Source organism: Sminthopsis crassicaudata, chromosome 2 (genome assembly GCF_048593235.1).
Source record: "Sminthopsis crassicaudata isolate SCR6 chromosome 2, ASM4859323v1, whole genome shotgun sequence".
Taxonomy (NCBI): Eukaryota; Metazoa; Chordata; class Mammalia; order Dasyuromorphia; family Dasyuridae; genus Sminthopsis; species Sminthopsis crassicaudata.
In genome coordinates, this window is record NC_133618.1 from 292774695 (window position 1) to 292796807 (window position 22113).

The 22113-nt window shown below is 36.8% G+C and overlaps 1 protein-coding gene across 1 annotated transcript in view; it reads left to right on the forward strand.

Moving 5' to 3' along the window:
• TTC7B (tetratricopeptide repeat domain 7B) overlaps positions 1-22113 on the forward strand; it is a 314975-nt gene that overhangs the window by 7490 nt on the left and 285372 nt on the right. The window contains 1 exon segment of the mRNA XM_074289731.1: positions 21626-21780. Coding sequence (XP_074145832.1) covers positions 21626-21780 — 155 coding nt within the window.

The following is a 22113-nucleotide window of genomic DNA, read 5'->3' on the forward strand; positions in this document are numbered from 1 at the left end:
GTTCTCAGTTGGAGGGGTTTTCTTATTACTGAAAAGAAACAAATTTTCCCTTAATATGTTACATAGATATTAAGATTGATTTGTTTTCTTTGTTTTTATTTTCCTCTAGTAATTTGTGAGTAGCAGATAAGATACTTAGATGGGTTCATGATTTTATTGATTTACATGGTCCATCCAACAATGTAAATTGACACTTCTCTATGCCTGCCCATGTTTAATTGTTTTCCATGTTCTCCCATAGATTCACCAAAGGACGTCCACCTGCTAGAGACTTTCCTCAGTTTCTCCTGATTGGTCTTCAGTCTCTTCACTTCTTACCTCTCTCTTTCAATCTTACCAGCTTTTCTTTTTCCATCAAATATTTTCTTAATAGCATCCTTTTCTCTAGTTCTTCAGAGTTTGTAGCTATTCAGAACAGTTAGGCCTAGTTTTCTATACAGGAAAAAGAATGTCCAGTGCCAGATTATAAACTGAAGATGAATGAACAACCTGTAGTGCTGTTCATTAGTATATAAGTTTTGGACACATAGTAAAAATGGCTAATGAGTTGGATCCAAAATTAACCAGGAGGAAACTGGGCTAGATTACCTTCAAAAGCTTGTGAAACTCCTTTAATAATCCAAACTTCTCACAGGACCCATGACACATCTTTCTAGTATTTAATGTTCTAGAAACCCGTGTCGTATAGTTTTGAGTCATTGAGCATTAGTCTCTATAGAGTTAAAAATGAGGATCATACAGAGGGCAATGGAGAAGCATTTGGTAGGTTTGAGCAGGCTGTTTTATGTATATATGTGTGTATGTGTGTATGTAACACAGGTAAGAAACTTATGAATCATTGCTTAAAATTTAATCCTATTTTAATTAAATATAAAATAAACCTACTGAGAGTAGGACACAAAGAAAAGATAGATAGTACTACTTGAATTGAATATGTATACTAATGGATATGATACAATGTAATGTGTTAAGTGCAAATTAGAGATAAAATAGGTAGTTATCTTAAAGAATCATGAATTTAAAGCTGGAAGAGACCTTAGAGTTCATCAGGGGCTTACTAAGAGGGTCAAGCAAGGCTTTAGGAGAAAGTGCTCCTAAATGGGGCCTTGAAGAACTTCACAGTTAACAGATCATAAGATGGAAACATCTCAGAAGCCATTTACTCCATCCTCTCATTTTACATGTGGCCCATGGAGTGGAGGTTTCAGGATCCTCAAGTAATAATAATCTGAACAATCAGTCTTCTTTTTACTGAGCCAAGCTAGGTAGGGTTTGAGGAGGTAATATTTTTCAGGTTTTGTTTTCCCCTAACCTCATTAAAGTTCAGTGTGTGGATTATGACAGCCATAGATTTAGTTATTGTCTTCATGGAGAAAACTCTTAATATTTTTTCTTGAGCTTCAGTTTTACCTGTTGGACATTTTTAACCTGGATGTCTTGTAGGTGTTCCAAATTCAATATGTCCAAAAGAGAACTCATTATACAAAGTGTTCCAAAAGTGTTAGGGCAGTTTAAAGGGTAAATCACTTAAAACTGTCCTAAGACTTTTAGGATACCTGTATTCTTTTCTTCTCCTCCTGATCTCTCCTCTTCTGAACTTTAATACTGTTAAGGGCATCAATCTCCTTCCAGGATCTCCACCATTGTGTTGTCCTGCCTGTACTTCTTATCTGCCATTCTTCACATAGCTACTATTCTAAGTGAGACCTTCACTACTTTTTGATTAGATTATTAAATTAATCTTCTATTCTGCCACCCTATCTCAAGTTTCTCCTCACTCCAATATTATCACTCAGCTATTAAAATGATGTTCTTAAGGTAAAGAACCACTCAATTTAATAATTTTTTGTGGCTCTATCTCCATTCTTGGTACCTTTGAACTCATTCTCTTAGAATCCTGAATTTCTTTCAGGATCCAGTTTGTCACCTGCAGTGACCTTTCCTGTTCCTTCTTTCTCATTCTCTGCTACTTCTCTGCTATACCTTTTGTATAGATATACACACATGCACGTAGATATATATGTATGTTTCCCCATTGAGAATGTGAGCTCCTTGAAGTTAGAAAGTGGGATTGCTTTTTTTTTTTTTTTTAATTCACTTTCTTAGCATGGTGCCTGGAATATACTGAGTTTAATAAATATTCATTGATAGCTTGTTCTCAGTTATTTGCTAGAATAAAAGATAGTAATTTTGGTTTGTATGGGCCTTTTCTCAATTTTCACCTTTTGGAGGCTTATGACTGACAGTGGAATCTCTGTTCTCTTTTCTTGAACTTCTGTTTTCTCATCTGAAAAATGAGGGGGTATAGAAAGTCTCTTCCAGATCTAAAACCTGTGATCTTAAGTAGTCCAATTTGAAAGGTTTGAAGAGTACTTGAAGGTAAAACATATCAGGAAAGGTAGATTGTGGAGGGTCTTATATGAGAGGACAAAAATTTTGCTTTTTATTTCATTTTATGTGCACTCATTGCCGTTCCTGCACAGGACATAGTTAACTGTGGGCATTTTCACTGGTAGTCTCTCTTCCTCTGCCTCTTGGCTTCCCATCTTCTTCTGGAAGCTTTACCTGATCCTTCCTTATGCAGATGTGCTCTTTCTTTGTCTCAGACACAGACACATTTCCATTTAATTCTTTACAGCTTTTTTTCTACATAGTTATTTCCTATTGTCTTCCTCATTAGATTATGAGCTCCTTGAGAGCTTTTGTTATTTCTTTATATTCTTTGCACATAGCAGCTGCTTAATAAGTGATTGACTAATGACATGTATTATGGACCCATGGACTTTTGAGCTAGAACTGATTTAATGGACTTGATTGATGTAGTAACTAGGATATGGCTGGATTGGAGAGAGAAGATAGTATAGGAAAGAAACTGGATACAAAGATTTACATTCTAAACTTTTTTTTTTTTTCTTCTTAGGAAGGAGGCCTTGTATTGATTAGTATATAACATGGTCAAGGAACTGTCAGTTCTACAGTCCTTGAGCTGCTAGTAGAGAAAACATCGAGAGAGTAGATGTTTTGACATTGAAGTATAGGCTTAACACACAGTTCTCACTATTGCATGTTATGATTTATTTTCTGTTATTTATTTATAAATATAAGGCTATGGCCTTATTCTACTTAGGAGTCTAAGGTGCTGGGCCCTTTCCCTCTTCACTAAGAAACCTTCTGCTATAAATTCTGCTATAGACTGTGGTGACTAGATTTAGTTTCTTTGTCTTTGTAGTCTTCGACTCTTTATATGCTTGTTCTGGCAGCCTGTCGAAAAATCACTTATAGATTATGTTTGACTTATGTCTGATCTTCCATAAAGAGGAAAGTAGAAAGGAACAATGTATAAAAATGAATTAAATGTGAAATGGATATTTCCTTAACACAAAGTAATCAGTGTAGACAAGACTCACAAGTATATATTGATAGAAAGACTTAAAGCAGAATTTGGTAACTTAAAACTTGTCATATTCTTCTAAGAAGTTGAGACTCAGAATTACTAAAACAGAAGGGTAGGATTGGTGGAATTGCTGAATAGACAGACATTTACATTTCACCTAAACTCTTTATTGTACAAACAATTCTCTTTAGGTTTATGTTAGGGCTTAGGCTCATCTTCTTGTTGGTGGTCATTTTTTCAAATGCAGAAACCTTTATCTACCAGTCTGCTTTGAGAAATGAGCCCAGGATCTCCATATCCTTTAAACTCCCAAGATTGCCCTCAGGCCTGAATGCTTCCATCTTGGGATTGATATTGCTTGTGGAAGGAACATAAAGCAGAAGAGGCAGCCAAAAGGACTCAAGCACAAATTTGTCTAAGTTTAAGCCCCTTTTGTTGTCACTGGTACTCGAGGAGTTATCAGGTTTCTAGGAAAGCAGGAATTTTATCTTCCCCATCCTTCTAGGTATAAGTGTTGATAGTTCTCACTAGTATTACATTTTTCCAATTACACTTAATGATAGTTTTCAACATTAATTTTTGTAAGATTTTTATTTTTTCTTTTTATTTTTTTTCTTCCTCTCTTCCTTACTTCTCCCTTCCCCAAAACAGTAAGCATCTGATATAGGTTATACATGTGCAATTATTACTTTATAAATATTAAAACTATGTCTATATTTGTCATGTTGTAAAAGAAAAATCAGACCAAAAGGGAAAAGACCACAAGAAAAAGCAGACAACCAAACAAAAAGGTGAAAATAGTATGCCTCAATCTACAGTCAGTCTCCATAGTTGTCTCTCTGGATATGGATGCCATTTTCCATCCCAAGTCTATTGGAATTGTCTTGGATTGAAGAGGGAGGGAAACTGTTCTCTTTACTGAAGTTCCCTTTAAGAAACTATTTCCTTTTGATCTGTGAACCCTTTGGAGTCTCAGCCCCTCCTGGGGAAGGCTTATCCCACGCCCCCCCCCCCCCACATAAGTTATCTTTTGTGTGTTGGGTGTCTCAGTAGCTGGAAGGCAGTTGAGAATTCACAGCTTGAAGCCTAGAGAAAACCGATCCGATTAAAAGTGGGGTGTCCTCCAGGGTTGAAATGATGACGTTTAGGAATGGGGCCTTTTTACAGAAAAATGCTTCAGGTCCCATCTGTGGGCTGCCTTTAAAATGCTAATAGTTCACCTAACAACACTGAATGCCCCCACTGCCCACAAAATTCCCTAGCTGAAAGTAGTTAAGGAGTATACAAATAATTTCTGTCTTTCCTTCTGACTCCATGTGGCCCTTCTGCAGTCAGGGAACGAGGAAAGAAAAGAAAGAAACCATCTTCACTCTCTTAACTCTAAATGATCTCCCCAATGTAATTGAATTGCTTTGGAATTTTATCCCCAACCATTATTCCAATGGACTTTCCTAAAGCTGCAACTTTGGCCAGAGTTGGAGGCTACAGGAAAGTCAACTTTTAATTGCTAGCAGGGGTATAGAATGCCAATCAAGAAAAATAGAGAGTATGCTAGGAGCAAAAAGTTCCCACCTTTGGAGTGAGAAAGGTGGGAGAGAGCCTGCTTTCGAGTGCTCATTTTGAAAAGCTAGGCTGTGTATCTCTGCTAGAAGCTGAGGCAGGTTTAAGCAAGTGCCCTGAGGCTTAGCAAAATAGGGAGAACAGTTTGGAATCTCCTGTCTTTGTAGACAGTCCCCTGAGCAGGCAAAAGCATTGTTTTGAGGCCTCTTTAGTTAAAAAGGCTGTGTGACAGAGGCACTGCTCTAAGGCAGGATGACCAAATCAGGGAAACCAAGTCCTGTTTTAAAATGTTTGGGACAAGCTTTAAAATGTATGGGACAAGCATACTTCCTGAGAGGGCTGGAAGCTTCGGCTCCTTTAAGAGACAAGGGCCTGAGAGGGGTGTGGCCCTGCTTGTCTGGACTGCTGATAAACTTCTATTAATTTAAAAGTTGGGTGAAAAAATTATTTCTGAAGTTTTGAACAGATAAAGTCCCCAATCTCTCCACTAAATAATACCTCAATAAGAGAACAGAATATGAGCATTTAAATGACAGGTTACCAAGCCATGTGGGAGAAGTCTGAAAAAGGCCTTGATTCCTTTGTGATCCCCACTCTATGGGGGAGGGGGAGAAAAGACCAGAATTGCAGATCGAGAGTGGAGAAACGCAATTTTCTTACCCAGCCACTTGCCAAATAGGGAGAGTTCCTCTGTTGATTCCATGTTGGAACTGGAGGGAGGAGGAGCTTGACCAAGCCCCAAACTCCTGCTGGGGTGGAGGGGGGCAGAACATTGGGGAGATGGCTCAACTTCCTGGGAGTAGCAGTTAAGAAAAGGGAGATGTCTCCAAATCTCGATTTAATTCCGAGACCTTTTTCCTCCATGAAAGACTCTAGCAGCTGTATATAACAGCAAGTAGAGTGGGAGAAGCTTGAGGGCCCAAGCTTGGCTTCTCTAGGTTTCTCCATTTTCTCCCGAGGACAGATCAAAGAGAGTGCTAGCCTTGGACCCCTGAGAGGGTGGGGTCCCCAGAGTAATGGCCAGGTTTCTCCTTGGTCTGGGGGGTGTTCAACTTTCAGAAAGAGACACTTCCTCTTGTGTCTCACAGTTTCTGCCTGAGTTCAGAGCTTAAAATCAGAATTCTAGAAAAGCTGGAAGGCCCAAGATTCAGGTCAGGCTAGAGTAAAAGGAGTTTAGGAGTGCCATGAGGTGCAAAGGAAGGTTCCTTTGTCTCTAGAGGGGCTGGATGGAGGGTGTTTGATTCCTTTCTAGCAAAATCTAAGCATCTTAAAAGCTTTCCAGTTAGGGGATTTTTCTTAAACTAAATATCTCTGCTCAAGGAAGGATTTTTAGAGGCAGAGGTATTTTGTCTCATTGTGGACTTTTAAAAGCTTTTAGTTTTTCCCTAAATTTTTGCAGCACCTTTCGTGTGTCTAGAAGTCTCTAGAAACAGAGAGCAACAAAAAGAGGCCTTTTGCTCAAGCCAGCAACTCCAGCAGCCCAAACCCAGTCTGGGTGTCCACTATCTCTAGAGATAGAATGTGACAAAAGGAGGCCTTTTGGCAGTCCACAGCAATTCCCATGGGGTGTCCCCTGAGAATTGTGTTCGAGCGTGGAGCTCTAACACAATGACCCAAGCCTAACCCCGGGTGCTTGGGCAACCACTACAGAACAGAGAAGAAAAAAAAGTTTTTTACCTTGTCCAAATTTTCAGGATTTCTAGGTCCCACTATCTCTAGAGATGAGTGTGACAAAAGGAGGCCTTTTGCCAGAGGCTCCGACAGATCAAAACCTAATGTGTTTCTGAATGTCCAGATCTCTGGATTTCCTAGTCAGGGAACCATAAATATAATGTGGTTTGAATACTTTCAATTCCTGGTGGTTAAGAGTTTAGGCAATAAGAGAGCTATTAAGTATCCCTTTTAGATCGACCCCAGGTTTAGAAGTGAAAGAATTCACTCATTCCCAAATTATTAGTTGCAAAATGAAAGTTATTATATAGAAACCAGTTTCTCAAGGGGCTGACTTCTATAGTGGCAAAGATCTTTTGGGAAATGGAGTTTTGGCACTGAGAACGTTTTCTCAGTGGACAGAAGGGTCCTGGTAGCTGAGCAAGCTACCAAGGGCTATCTGCAGAGACCTTAGTTGAGGGAAGCTAGTATATTGGGTATCTTGATGGGGGCTGGGACAGCCCAAGCTTATCAGACCAGGATTCTTGGTGGGGGTTGGAAGAGCCTGAGCTGATCAGATCGGGATTCCTCAATTGAATGAGAATTTAGAATTTCTATGGGAGTTGATTTGCCCCTAAATAGTATTGCTTCTCTTGTCCTGAAAGGTTTGAATGAATGAGGTCCCTTCTGCTCTGAGGCAAGCAGGTTCAGAAGGGAAAGAATTTGATAATCCTAGAGGCTATGGCAAAAAGAGGAGGTTTTATTTTTCACTAAGAGGCTTTCCCTTTAGTGGACATATTTTCTTAATGAAGAAAATTTTGCAAAGAAAGATTAGCAAAAAGCCTATTTTATGAGTAAATCTGAAGGTGGTTTGAATTGATAATCAGACCAGGATTTCTCAATTGAATGAAAATTGCTTTGAAGATTTTAGAATTTCTTCCTTGAGGAAGTGACTTCCCATAAGATCAATGGGGATTGATTTACCCTTGAATAATGTTGCTTATCTCATCCTGGGAGGATGGGCCCTTTCTCTAGACTCCTAGGAACTTGGGAAACCCTGATCTCTCTTCTTTGCAGATCAGAGGGGACCTGGTTTCACGGATTATTTTACACAATTTTTACAATTTTCCTGCATCAGTATTGAATTTGCTTAAAGCCATTAGGTTTCCACAGTGATAATTTCCTCTTTAAGGGATTTAATTGCTCTAATTTGAATCTGATTTTGAGATATGTTCATTATGATCTGTTGGAAGTAGTAATTGTAATTCAGAAATATGAAACAAAGAATTCTGTAGGAGCAAAGTTTATTGTAAAAAATATAACCAAACTGTAGATTGGGAATAAAATAATTCTGACATTTTCTATTAGTTGATGTCATTTTGACTTTTGAAGGGAGAAGTAAATATTGTATTATTTTTGAATCTCTGTATTTCTTAGAGGAGGGAATGGCCCTGGTAACCAGGGCCTTCTTAAAAGTGAAATGAATAGGTAAGAATAATTTTGAAAGGCAGTCATTTTTCTTTTGGAAAACTTTTGTCAATTCTTTCTTGTAAAAAGCTGAAATTGACTGCTCTGTAGTTCTTCATTCTCCCTTTTGTAGTCAAGTGATGTAAACCTATTCTATAAAATATTATAGACTCCTAATTGTATTTTGTCCCTCTTACCATGTGATCTTAAAAAGAGGTGTGAGATTAGGTTAGAAAGGACTGTTTCTCACTAAATTAACATACTATTTAATTGTGGCTGATGCTTATTCTGGTGAAGCTTGAGCTCTTCTGAGAATAATGTTTTAAAATGAATAAAATAAAATCCATTGGATTATAAAGTAAACCAGTTATATTGAAATACAATTATCAAAAAATATTTTTAAATAAAACCAGCTCATAAGCTCTAGGTTAAGAACTTCCGATTTAAAGAGAATTTAAATATCTGTGGCATTAGTAGGGTATTGGATAAGTATGATTAGTTTCTTTGAAATGTGCATAGATATGCTTGTTTCAGCCCTTGGGCATGTGGTCAGAGGCTCTTGGGAAGATTTAGGAATGGATCTGTCCTAATTTGGGGCATCTTTGGTTGGGGGAGGTTCATCAAGGTGATTTGATATTCTTAATTTATTTGTTCTTTGGGAAGACTTTAGCCACTTGGGAAATAGCAGGATCCTTGGAAGTTGGAACAAAGTGATCTGATTTAACTTTCCAATTTACTCTGTTCTTTAATCTTAACTCTATTTAGCATAGGATTGATTGGCTTTTTGTTTTCCCTTGTGTGTGCTTTATTACATAAACAGATACCTTATCTGTACATTTCTAAAACTAAGCTTGTTGTGTCTTCCTTCTTTCTGGTTCTTTTCACTTTTTTATTCTTTTTGTTTTCTTCCCAATAGCCCTGTGAGGCAGTTGATAAACTATTATTTCCCCCAGCTGAGAGAATTGAAGCTCGGGAGTTAAATGATTGTTCATTATCATACAGGTTGTAAATGTTTGAACTGGGACTTGCACCTCAGTTTTCTAATTTTGAGACTAGTGCTCTTTTCTCATAAAATCGTGCTCATAATAATATCAATCCATTCACTGTAAGTCCACTACATTCTAGCTTGATAAGAGTTGGTAGAGCTGGTACTTTAATGGCAGAACCTTTGGAAAATCCAGTTATTTGCCCATCATGTTTACCCAATTAATGATAGAGTTCACTCTTTGTTGCCTTTCAGTGTTTTTTGTTTTAATGCATGTCTCCTTATGTCATTTAAGTTAAGAAGCTAGGCTGTAGAAAAGTTTTTGTGTCTCATTATGTGTTGCATAGTGCTGGGCTCATCATGGTAGTTCAGTAAATACTCATTGACCTTCAATAAACAAATCCAATCTGAATTGGTTGTAATATATTATTCTTGGTCCTCAACCTGGTGGTGTGCAAAAGGAATTTGAGGTCAACTCTCCTGTTGTCTCACCAGCCAGCAGTAGCACCTTGTATCCCTGACATCCAGCCAGCAATTTCACTTGGTCCTTAGGAAATGTTGCTGGCTGCTCTGATTCAGAGCAAATTCATGTGGGAGGCCTCAAGCTACTCTTGGTGACCTCATGCTTGGCAGGCTGTTTCATTTGTTTAGAGGCCAGCATTTCCCTTCTACGGAGCCAAGGTATTTTCTCTTGCTGGGAAGGTGTTTGCTGATTTGTTTAGAAACCAGCTCCAGCTATGACAAATGAGAGAGTGAGTTCCCCTTGGCAAAAAGGGTTATATGGCCTTTGTACAAAACAGATGGGTCAGCCACAAACCACAGAAAATCAAGCTGAGGCCAGAGGAAAGAAGTGTCCTTGAGAATACTGCCCTAGACATCTCTGTTTTTACTCAGTTCAGTGATGGTCAGGAAGTGGAATTAGGGTGGAGTATAGGGAGGAGCGTGGTGGTCTTTGGGGAAGCAAACCAAGTTTTGGTTCTTCAGTTGCTTGGGGTTAGGGAACATCTAGTAGCAAGAGTAGAAAGCAAAACACTTGGACTTTAGGTCTAGAATTGTTGAAGATTGCTCTTGCACAGACCATTTCAGATTTTGGAATCAGTTTTTGCTGCTATTTCATATCATGGGAAGACCACTGGCCTTGGGACCCAATATTTATTGACTTTATGACCCTAGACAAGTCATTTCATTTTTCACCTGTTTCCTTACTAGTGAAATAGGGATGATAATAGAGGTTTTATCTCACAAGGGGTCAATCTTTCCACTGTTGACTACTGTTCTCTGACCCCACATCTACTTTGGCTAGGATGCCTGGGTAATGAAAAAAGTGTTTTTGTAAATTTTATAACACTATTGAAATATATTATTACTGTTAATCCCTAGAGAATTATGAGTTGAATAACAAGTTTTGATAGACTATTTTCTGTATATTTATAAATGTTCTGTGAATGTTTAATATACTCAATGCTCTGCTATGTATAAAAATGAAAAACAAGGAGCACACATGATGTTTTCCTTTTTAGAATTTATTGCGGCAGCTAGACGTCAGAGTGGATAAAGGGCTGGACCTGTAGTCAGGAAGATTGATTCAAATCCAGCCTCAAACATAAAATCAGCTGTATAACCCTGGCCAAGTCATTTAATTTTTGTCTACTTCAGTTTCACCATCTGTAAAATGTACAGATACCTATCTCCCAGGATTGTTGTGAGGATAAAATGAGATATTTTTAATAAAGATCTTTGCAAGCTTTGGAACACTGTTTACATTGTGTTAGCTAATATTACTTTCTAATTAGACTAAATCTATCACAGATGGAGATAATAAGAGTAGAATAAAGAGTGGGTGCACAGTGGGTAATAATGGTCAGAATGGGTTTTAGTAGGGGAGGCTTCTAGGAAAAGCAGAATTTTGAATGGGATCCTAAAAGCTATGACAGATTTGGATTGGCAGAGAGAAAGGAGGACTTTTAAGGTCCGGGAAAGGCACTATACACATATAAGGCCAAATTAATTAAAAAAAAAGATTCTATATTAGATTATAAATTTCTTGGGTGTTGATATTTTGCTAATGTCTCTATCTTTCTGCCTCTTCCATCCTCTCTCCTTCCTCTAACACAAGCTCCTATACCTAGGAAGTCTTAATGTGTTTATCGCATGAATGATTATTGTTATTAACAGAGATAAAAAAATAGAAATGAGCAAGGCATAGGGATGACGACTGAAGAAGAAAGTCGTAGACTCTTAGAGTTTGGGAATTGGAAAGAACCATAGAGATTAGCTAGCACAACCTCTTCCTTTTACAAATAAGGAATGAAAAGTCAAGACCAATTAAATGTTAGCCAATGTTTGTTGTTCAGTGTTTAATTCTTCACATCCCCATTTGGAGTTTTCTTGGCAAAGATACTAGAAAGGTTTGCCATTTTCTTCTCCAGCTCATTTTACACATGAAGAAACTGAGGTGAACAGGCTTAAGTGACTTGCCCAGGGTCTGTTAAGTACTGAGGCCAGATTTGAATTCAGTAATTCCTGACAGTAGGCTTGGTACTTTATTCAATGTGCCACCCAGCTGCCCTTGACCAAAGTTATATAGCAGATGAATGAGAGTTGGGGTTAAAATCCAGGTCTCTTAATTTACAGATCAGCTCCTTTTCTCTGTGGATGACACATTATCTTGCACATAGTAGGCTCTTAATATTAGTTAAATTTAATTTCTGCCTCTTTCATTAGACAGTAACCAATCAATATACACTTATTAAGCACTTGCTGTGTACCAGTCACTATACTAAGAACTATAATAATGATCATGTGATAGATATAAAGATCTGTTGAAGGAGATTGTGGTATTTAGTTTGGAGAAGACTGGTTTGGCAGAATGATAATTATCTTGAATTAATTGAAGGTCTGTCAAATAGAAGAGAGATTAGATGTGTTCTGTTTTATCCCTGAGGGCAGATTTACTGTAGGGGGCAATGAGTGGAGGTTTCTGAGAGAGAGGTTGGGGCTCCATGTAATCCAAAACATGTGCCATCTAGAACTTCAGAGCTCTAACAGGCATTCCCTCCCAGGCATGGAGAGGTTGGACCCTGTGTTCCAGAAGTGCCCTACTGCTCTGAGATTCTGTGATTCATGATGGAATGAAGCTGGAGCGCCGTGGGGTTTGTGGACTAATTGTGAAAGCCAAAGAGGAGGAGACGCTGGAAAGTATACTGTGCTTCTTTGAAGAAAGGTGCTATACTCTCTATATTTCTATTGCTTTACTCTTATAAACTTGTCAGGTTTTAGTAACTGGGTAAAACAAACCCAGCAACAAAGATGAAGTGCTGTGCATACATAAAGATTATTGGTATAAATAACTTAGGGACTTGGCCAGGCCACTTGTGAGTCTCATGGACTTAAGAGGTTTGGCTTTCGAGGTTTCTGGAATTTCTAGTGAATTCAAGTTGTCTTCTGGTGCATTTTTTCCCTGGGAACGAAGGAGCACCCCCTCAAAAATTTGGCTCTTTTTGCATTGGTGGGTGTGAGTGTGGGCCATGACCATATGTTGCCTTGCAAGTTATTAAAGACAGTAAAAGTTCCTGGCTGGGGGAGATGAATCATGCCTCCTCCCTTCCACCCCCAGTCAATGGTTGCTATGAAGCCTAATGAGAAAAATAACACTTTGGGTACTTCTGGAGGTCTGTTGAAGCACTTCCGCTGAAAAGGACTCTGGGAAAGTGTGGAGGGCAGATCCTGCTGCATACCGGGGGCTTCAACAACTTGGGTTTCAGTTGTCTAGCTAGTGGGGGTAAATTAAAATTCTCAGCGCCTAGCTCAGTGTCCTGTTGGTGACCCATTAGCAACCCAGCCTTGAATTTTGCCTTGCCCTACTTGCTCTTGGGACATTACTGCTGCCTCAGGCTCATGTAGCTCCATGAGCCAAGAGCTTTGTTGTTGTACTTCCGTTTCCTGGGTCAGTGGGGAGTAAGGGACCCTGGACTCAACTTCCAGCTCTGCCTTTTATTTCCTCTATGACTGGGCAAATCATATCACTTCTTTGGTGGTGTAAATGAGAGTTTTGCATCAGGTGATATGTAGAATCTTTCCTAATGCTTCACTCCTATTATTTTTTGAATTAAAAAAAAAAAAGTTTTTACTGCTTCAAATATCTTGGTGTAACCACAGTGCCACTGACATCACAGGCCGCATCAGAACCCCCGCTGTGGCAGCTCTGTGAAATGTAAAAAGTCCAGGAAAAAGGAGTCTTAGCGGCGTCCCTTCACAGGCACCAAGCACAGGGCCTGGACCTAGACCGGGGCCTGGATTGTTGGTTTTAGAACAAAGATGGAATGCAGTGGACCATCCCTTCCTGCTTCTCACTGCCTATAAAAGTCGGCTCAAAGTAGGGCCCCACCCATTTCCCAGAGCCCTTCTTTGCTTTGCTCATTCCGAGGCAGGATTTCCCTTTCCCTAGAATGGATGGTCATGTTGGGGTGGGGGTGATTTCTCTTTGGAGACCCCCCACACGGGGCAGAATTGAGATTGTTTTCCTTTCTGCTCTTTCTAATGTAACTCCTCAATCCCAGGGCTCCAGGATTTATAGCTGAAAGGGATTTTTAGAGATTTTCTTATGTAGTGGGTCTTGCATTTTTGGTCTTAGTACTCTTTTGGGTGATTAAAAAATTATTGAGGATCCCTTTATATTCTTAAACTAGTGAGAATCTCAAAGACCTTTTGCTTATTTGGATTATGTCTATCAATATTCATTGTATTAGATTTAAAAGCTGTAAAAAATACTAATAAATCCTATTACATACTAACATAAATAACTTTTTTTTTCAATGAAAGGTAACTATATTTTTCTGAACAACAAAAATTTGTGAGAAGAGTGGGATTGTTTTACATATTTTTTTTGCAGATCTCTTGAATGTCTGGCTTAGTAGAAAACAGCCAGATTTTACTTGAGAACTGCTCATTAATCCATTACTCTTATTTTACAGTTGAAAAAAACTGAAGCAGAGACATAACTTGTCTAAAATCAAACTCAAAAGTCGCTGACTCCAGATTCAGATCCAGGCCCTTTGAAAGCAGTGGTTTTTCCCTCTGTATTCACACTGGGTTCTTTGACCCTTCTCGACTAATGTGACTGTTCTAGAAGATCGATGCTTTCCGCTTTTTTTTAGTAGCCCTTTATGGTTCAGTCATCCTCGGCCCTTGAGATATTAAGTTTGCTTTATGGATGAGCACTGGTCTACATCAAACTTTTAGTAAAACATTAGTAAAACTTCTACTGCAGTTCAGCAAGGATATATTAACCACCTGCTTACCATGTGCAAGGATCATAGTTCTTTTTAGTCTTGCAGTGGATAGAGAATTGGTCCTAAGAGTCAGGAAGACCTGAATTTTTGACTTATTGTGACTACTGGTTAATCCCTTCACCTCTTTGAGCCTCATTTTTTTTTTTTTGTTTGTTTGTTTGTTTGTTTTTTTGTATATAAGACTGGAATTATATTTCTACTCTCTCTTTCAAGGGTAAATGTAAGGCTCAAAGGAGGCAAGATATTTTAAGTGCTTAGTTGACTTTAAAATACCATATAAATATCAGTAATTAAAGTTTTTTTCTAATAATATAAACTAGAAAATAACGAATATACATGAATATTTTCATATTCAAAGAATGCCAGAAAGAGATTTACATATGAAATATAATCTATTACTATATATAGCTTCAAATATATATGAATATTATATAGTGTATATATTAATAGCTATTTGATCCATACAAAATATTCAAAGTAAAATAATGTATATTTAATTAATATATAAGTACATTATATATGAAATACATATATATTTGACTTAACATGGTAGTAGCAGAGTTGCCCTGCTTATTTATATCTTTTTCTAAACTTCTTTATGTTTTTTTCTGTATTTTAAAAAAATGTTATTTGATGTTTTTTTTTCCTCTTTTTTTGGTATCATTGAGACCACTTGTAGAGGGCCTGAAACAAGGGTACTTACAACAAGGTGTTAATTCAGTGGAATGATGAGATCATTGTTATCTAGTTCACACATACTCAGTATGCTGTAATAATGTAATTGTAATTTTGAGAGAACTGAGGAAACAGTCAGTCAGAGTGAAAAGACCGTGAAGGAAACAATAAAGACTTTAGACTCTATTCCTGACCATCTTCCTGGTGACTCTCCTGCTGAGACCAAGACCTGTCCAGAGGACCTCCAGAAAGCTAGCCTGGGCATTACAACCTCTCCTTCATAAAAACTCTTTCTCATATAAGTTGTTAAGCAAAATAATGATGATGATGATGGTAAATAATAACTAGTATTTATTTAGTGTTTAAAAGTTTGCAAAGCACTTTATGCATATTTTCTTATTTGATCTTTACAGCAATCCTGCTAGGTAGATGCTGTTATTTTCCCTATTTTATAGATGAGGAAACAGATAACAATTAAATGACTTTCCCAAATTCACAGAGCTACTAAGTTTCTGAGGCAGGATTTGATCTCTTGTCTGTTGTGCTACATATTTGTTTGTAAGTATGGTTTGTCTGGGAATGTATGTCTTATTCTCTGCCTACAGCCCATCACCTTTTCATTAGTAAGTATGAAGCATTAGTTTTCTGGAGTTTTGATTAGTTATTGCTTATATCAGTTCTTAAGTTTTTAAAACTAATTTTTATTTACAGAACTATGGTCTCATACGTTGTTCTCCTGTTTCTTCTCACTTTACCTTATATCAGTTCAAGATTTCTTTGAATTTGTCCTTTTTGTCCTTTCTTAGAGCATAATAATACTATTATTACATTTGAATACCATTATTTAATTAGCTGCTCTCTAATTCAAAGCTTCTTAAACTGTGGATTTGGGGTTGCATAACTGAATGTGTGTATGAAGGGTCATGAAAAATTGGCAATAGTAAAAAGTTGCTTATTCAAAATCAAATGTATTGGCTCACCCTTCTTGCATTGTGTGACTTCTTTGCAGCCTTGGTTCTGAACATACAACATGCAGACTTAGCATTATGCCAGAAACACCTTTGTTCAGATTGAAGATGGAGTTGTATAAAATTTTCTCAGGCCAAGAGGGGTCACAAGGGGAAGAAGTTTGAGAAGCTCTGCTCTATTTCATGGTTTCTTTCTTTGTTTCCATTTTTTTCTTACCATAAAAATATTTTTGCACAGATGGATTGTTTCTCTTTGAGTTTGATCCCTTTAGGGTTATATGGCTAGTAGTGGTTAAAAAGTAAAAGCAGTTTAGAAACATGTAAGGTATAGTCCATATTGCTTTCCAGAATTGTTTCCAGCTCTCCTAGCATTGCATTAATGCCCCACTCCTCCCAGTCTCTCTGCCAAATTAATTTCCCTTTTTTAGGTCATTTGTGTCAATTTTATCTGATGGACGTCTAGTGAAACTTCAGTATTGTTTTAATTTTCGTTTCTCTTACTATTATTGAATTGGAGTGTTTTTTTCATTGGCTGTTGATAATTTGGTTCCCTTCCCTTGAGAGCTGTCTATTCATATTCTTTGACCATTTGTTTAGTAGGTAATTGCTCTTTTTTTTTATCTGAGATCAGAATTGCTACCCTTGCCTTTTTTGCTTCAGCTAAAGCCTAATGGTCATCACATTGATTGAGGGTGTAGTTGTGAATGGACTCTTATATGATGTTATCAAAACAACTTTTCTTTGAGATTATAGTTCTGGAGTTTTGCAGCAATGTTCCTTGGGGTTTTCCTTATGGCATCTCTCTCCAGCGGTGATTGATGTTTTCTTTCAATGATTTATTTCCCCCTCCATTTCTAGAATATCAGGCAGTTTTCCTTGATGATTCTTAAAGAGTGCTATCTAGGCTTTTTTTTTTTTTTTTTTTTTTTTTTTTGATCATGGTCTTCAGGTAGAACAATAATTTTTAAATTGTCTTTTCTGGATCTATTTTCCAAGTTGGCTGTTTTTCCAGTGAGGTATTTTACATTTTCTTCCATTTTTTTTCATTCTTTTTAGTTTGTTTGACTCATTCTTGAGGTCTTATAGAGTCATTAGCTTCCATTTATCCCATTCTAGTTTTTAATATGTGATTTTCTTAAGTTAGTTTTTGTAGCTCTTTTTCCATTTAATTCTACTTTTCAGGGTATTGTTTTCCTCAGTGGATTTTTTTTGTATTTGGCCTATTTTTTTTTTTTTTTTTAAGGAATTGCCTTCTTTTTCCAAGCTGTTGACTCTCTCTTGCATACCTCTCATTTCATTTCTCATTTTTTCTTCTACCTATCCTATTTGCCTTTTTGAAGTCTTGGGCTTGAGACCAATTCATATCACTCTTTGAAATTTCTTCTGTGGCCATTCTGTCCTGAGTTTGTTTTAGTCTTCCCTATCACCATGGTAGTTTTTTTTTTTTTGGTCTAGGTTCTTTTCTGTTTCCTGTTCATTTTCTTTTCTTTTGGTATTTCCTCTCATTTTCACTTTTATGGTTGAGCACTGGCGAATTTCCTGTGCAGCTCTGAGCCTCAGGTTTGAGTACAAAGGCCCCAGGTGTTTGATGTTTTACTCGTAGCAGGGTATAGCTCTTTCCAGGAAACAGCCTGTTTTCCCAGACTGCCTTCTAAGCTAGGACTGGAGGCTACCCTGGTTAACTCTGCTACTGAGCCAGGGCCAAGGGTCTTAGGTGCTGATCTACTGTTATTAAGAGCCTCTCACTGGCTTTCCCAGACTCCATCTGAGCTGAGGTGAGTCTCACCCCAGTGATGCTGACAATGGCCCTTTTAAAACATATTTTTATTAATTCTCTATACATTTTAGATATCATAGAAATTTGGTGCAAATATTTTCTCACAGTTATTATTTTTCCCTTCTAATTCTAACTATAGTGCTTTTGTTTTTGTAAAAAACTTTAGAATTTAGAAATTTAAAATTTTCCATTTTATTTCTTTTGTTAATCTCTGCTCCTCTTTTTGTAAGGAAAATTTCTTTTGTTAATCTCTGCTCCTTTTTTGGTAAGAACATTTCCTCTATCTATCACTAGAAGGTTTCTCTTGTTCTTCTCTCATTTAATTATGCTATGAACTTTTGTTTCTGGATTATAAATCTATTTGGAGCTTATCATTGTATATAGTATGAGAAATTGTTTTCAGCCTAATTTCTCGTAGACTGTTATCCAACTTTTCTAGCAGTTTTTGACAAATAATAAATCCTTAACCTAATACTCAGTATTCTTAGGCTGATTAAACTCTGTATTACTATGTTTATTTGCTTCTCAATTTTTTTTATCAAACCCATTCCATTTGATCAACTTAAAATTTTTTTTAGCCAATATCAAAGTCTTTTGATGATTACTGCTTTGTAGTATAGTTTGATATCTGGATTGCTAGGCCTTTCCACTTTTTTCCTATCATATTTCTTTTGAGATTCTTGACTGCTTATTCTTTCAAATGAATTTTGTTATAATTTTTTTAGTAGTGTGATTAGTATAGTGCTGTATAAATTAATTTAGATAGTATTGCTTTTTATTAATTAGCATGGCCTTGCCATTAACAATTTATTCTTTTTCAATTATTTGTTTCTGTAAAGGGTTTTGTAGTTGTGTTGTTATATAATTCCTATTTATATTTTATTATGTAGACTTCCAAATATTTTGTTCATTCTGTAGTCATTTTGCATGGAATTTTTCTTTCTTTCTTTCTTTCTTTTTTAAAATCTCTTTTTGCTTGGTGTTATTGATAATTTTTTGTAAGTTTATTTTATATCTTAGTACTTTACTGAAATTATTGTTTTAATTTTTAGTTGATCTCTGAGGTTCTCTATGTTGACCCCTATATTATCTGAAGAATGATGATTTTGTTTCTGCTTTGCTTCTTGCTTTAATTTTCAAAATTATTACAATAATTAGTGTTTCTAGAATTAGATCAAATAATAGATGCTAATAGTAAGTATCTTTTTTTTTTTTTAAATCCTTGATCTTTTTTTGGAGTAGCTACTCCATTATAGGTGAATGCTCTCCCTTGATTTACCATAATTTAAAAGGAAGTCTATTTACTTTTGTCCTTTTTAGTGCTAAGCCTGATCTCCTTAGAAGGATATTGGGGATGATTTTGGTCTCAGGCCTCCTGCATAACCCTTTGTATTTCATACTAGTATCCAGACAGTGAGTCTGGATTGTTGAATCCCAGTACTCTAAGTAATGCAGAGAATTGAGGAACTTTGTCTTCCTTTTCAGTGTCTTGTGGAAACTGGATCTACCCCTGCTTCTTTTTTGACAAGGCAGGGACTTGTTCCTGGATCTTACATTAGCTTGATATGCCTGGAGCTCTTTTCAGAGGTGATTTCAGGTCCATATAGGAGAATCCTCTCTGAATCCTCTCCTCTTTCATCAAGTTTCTGAATTTATTTGAGGTGATACTGGTTTCCCTGAATCATACTATTAGCCTTTGTCTTCATTGGATCTTTTTTTTTTTTTTTTTTTTTTTTTTTAATTTAAGTTATGGATTGGATCAATTATCTTATTTTTTGGTGTTTTCTGAGTTATCATTGGTCTTTCTGGGACTTTTCATCTTTTTGGTTTTTTGTAGAAGAGCTAGACTTCTTATCATCTTTAATGTTGCCATCTTATATGAAAGCCTTAAAATGTTTTCTTAAGAGCTTTTGTTTTTGATATCATAGTATTTTTTCAACATTTTCTCCCTCCACATTATTGAACCCATCCTTACTATGTCAAAAAACTGTTGAGAAAATCTGAGTGACAAATTGATAGCATAGACTTCATTCCATTTACATAGGCTTCTACTTCTCAGGAGGAGAAAGATTGGTTGCATTGTCTTAAAAATTTTTTTTGTTTTCTTTTTTTTCTCTTTTTAATTTTTTAAAACATGTTATATATTTTAAATCCAATATATATGTATACATATATATATATACATGTACATATTTTTACAATAATCTTGCTGTACAAGAAAAGTCCGATCAAAAAGGGAAAAAAAATGAGAAAGAAAACAAAATGCAAGTAAACAATAACAAAAAGAGTGAGAATGTTATGTTGTGGTCCACACTCAATTCCCACAATCCTCTCTCTGGGTGTAGATGGCTCTCTCCATCATAAGACCATTAGAACTGGCCTGAATCATCTCATTGAAGAGAGCCATAATTGATCATCGTATAATCTTGCTATTACCATATATAATGATCTTCTGTTTCTGCTCATTTCACTTAGTATCAATTCATGTAAGTCTTTCCAGGCTTCTCTGAAATCATCCTTCTGGTCATTTCTTAGAGAACAACAATATTCCATAATATTCATATACTATAACTTATTCAGTCATTTTCCAACTGATTGGCATCCACTCAGTTTCCAGTGTCTTGCCATTACAAAAAGGGTGGTTACATTATCTTTTCACAAGGATCAGTATAGGTCATTGTGGTCATTTCTTTTGCATTGAAAATTTCTTAGACTAGCTCTCAGACTAGAGACAAACAACTTGCTATTACTAGGCCAATTTTTGAATTCTTTCCAGTTTAGTAGGACTATTATAGGTAGGACCATTGGCAAAGCTTTGGAGGACTCAGAGCCATCATCTTTGAGATAATTGTGATAAAAGCCATAGCTTATCTTTCAGGTTTACAAAGTACTTTTCTCTAAATAATACTTTAAGGTAGAGATATATTATTGTGGTTTAAAAAAAATTTACAAAGGAAAACACAAAAGTACTGGTTGTACAGATTTGGAGTTAAAACTGCTTTCTTATTAATTTTGTGACTATGGACAAGTCACTTAATTAGCCCACACTTCAGTTTCCTAATCCGTAAAATGGGAGTGGTTACTACTTCTATGACTTCCTCATAGGGTTGTTGTAAGAAACCTTATGTAAACTTGAGAAACATTATATGAATATTCACTACTATTTAGGCAGGCCAGGACTAGGAAAGTTGGGACCTGTACTGTCATTTAGTATGGGTAGATCTTCCTGTGGGAAGCTCCCTCCATTAATGAACTTCAACTTAAAGTCTTGGGGAGTCTCTTATGACAGAAAAGACCAATGTCAGTGTCAGAATCAGAACTTGTGCCCACCTCTTTCTTGCCTCCAAGGTCAGTTTCCTCTCTACTATACTATGTTGCTTCTCACCATTAGTGCCTTTTTTATAAATGATGATGTTGAGAGTTGCTGGGGGTCCTGAGAGGAGGAAGGGTGTGTTAAAGGCAGCATTTCAATGCAAGTACTAGTGAATCTAAGGCCAGCTCTGTATCTTCTTTGTCATCTTGCCTGTCATACTTTCCTTTTCTTACCTCTTCTTTGCTCATTGACATATCTGTATAACATATTGTACAGTATAAACATAACCAATTATTGTAACTACTACAACAATCTTTACTAAAGGACAGAAATTTTTATCCAATAGCTTCTTTTTCAACCTTAGGTCCGGGCCTCATTATAAGATATCATCTGTGAGAATTCATCCATTAGTCATGAAACATGAAGTAGTACTGAGTGGAGACATTTTTTTCTCTTAGGCATCTCTTTCATCAATCTTCCAGTTTTCCAGTGTGCATCATGAAACCAGTTCTCTGACCCTGATTACCTTTCATTTTGTTTTTTAGATGATATGGCTGAGCTGCTCCTTGGGGAATCCAAACTAGAACAGTTCCTGAAAGAAAATCCGTTTAAACAGGGAGCCAGTCCTCGAGGTCCCAGGCCAAAACTGACAGAGGTTCGGAAACACCTGACTGCTGCACTAGACCGAGGGAACCTCAAGGTATTTTGGGAACTCTGAAGGAAGATAGAAAAATATGGGAGGAGACAGATCACTGGGACTAAGAGCTCTACAGAGTATGGGATTTCTAAGAGTTCTAATTCTAGTGCTTCAAGAAAATGAGAGGAGGAAAGGGAAACATCTAAAATGATTTTTTAAATATGTAGCCTAGCTACATATAGTTAAATGGCTATTTAATATGATTTTCTCCCTAGAAACAGAATTCTGTTTCCTCAATTTATAGGAGCCATCGATTCCATTGTGTTAGCTTTATAACTTACTATTCACTATATGAGTAGTGTGAGCTGATTAGACTCCCTCAGAGTGGCTTACCTT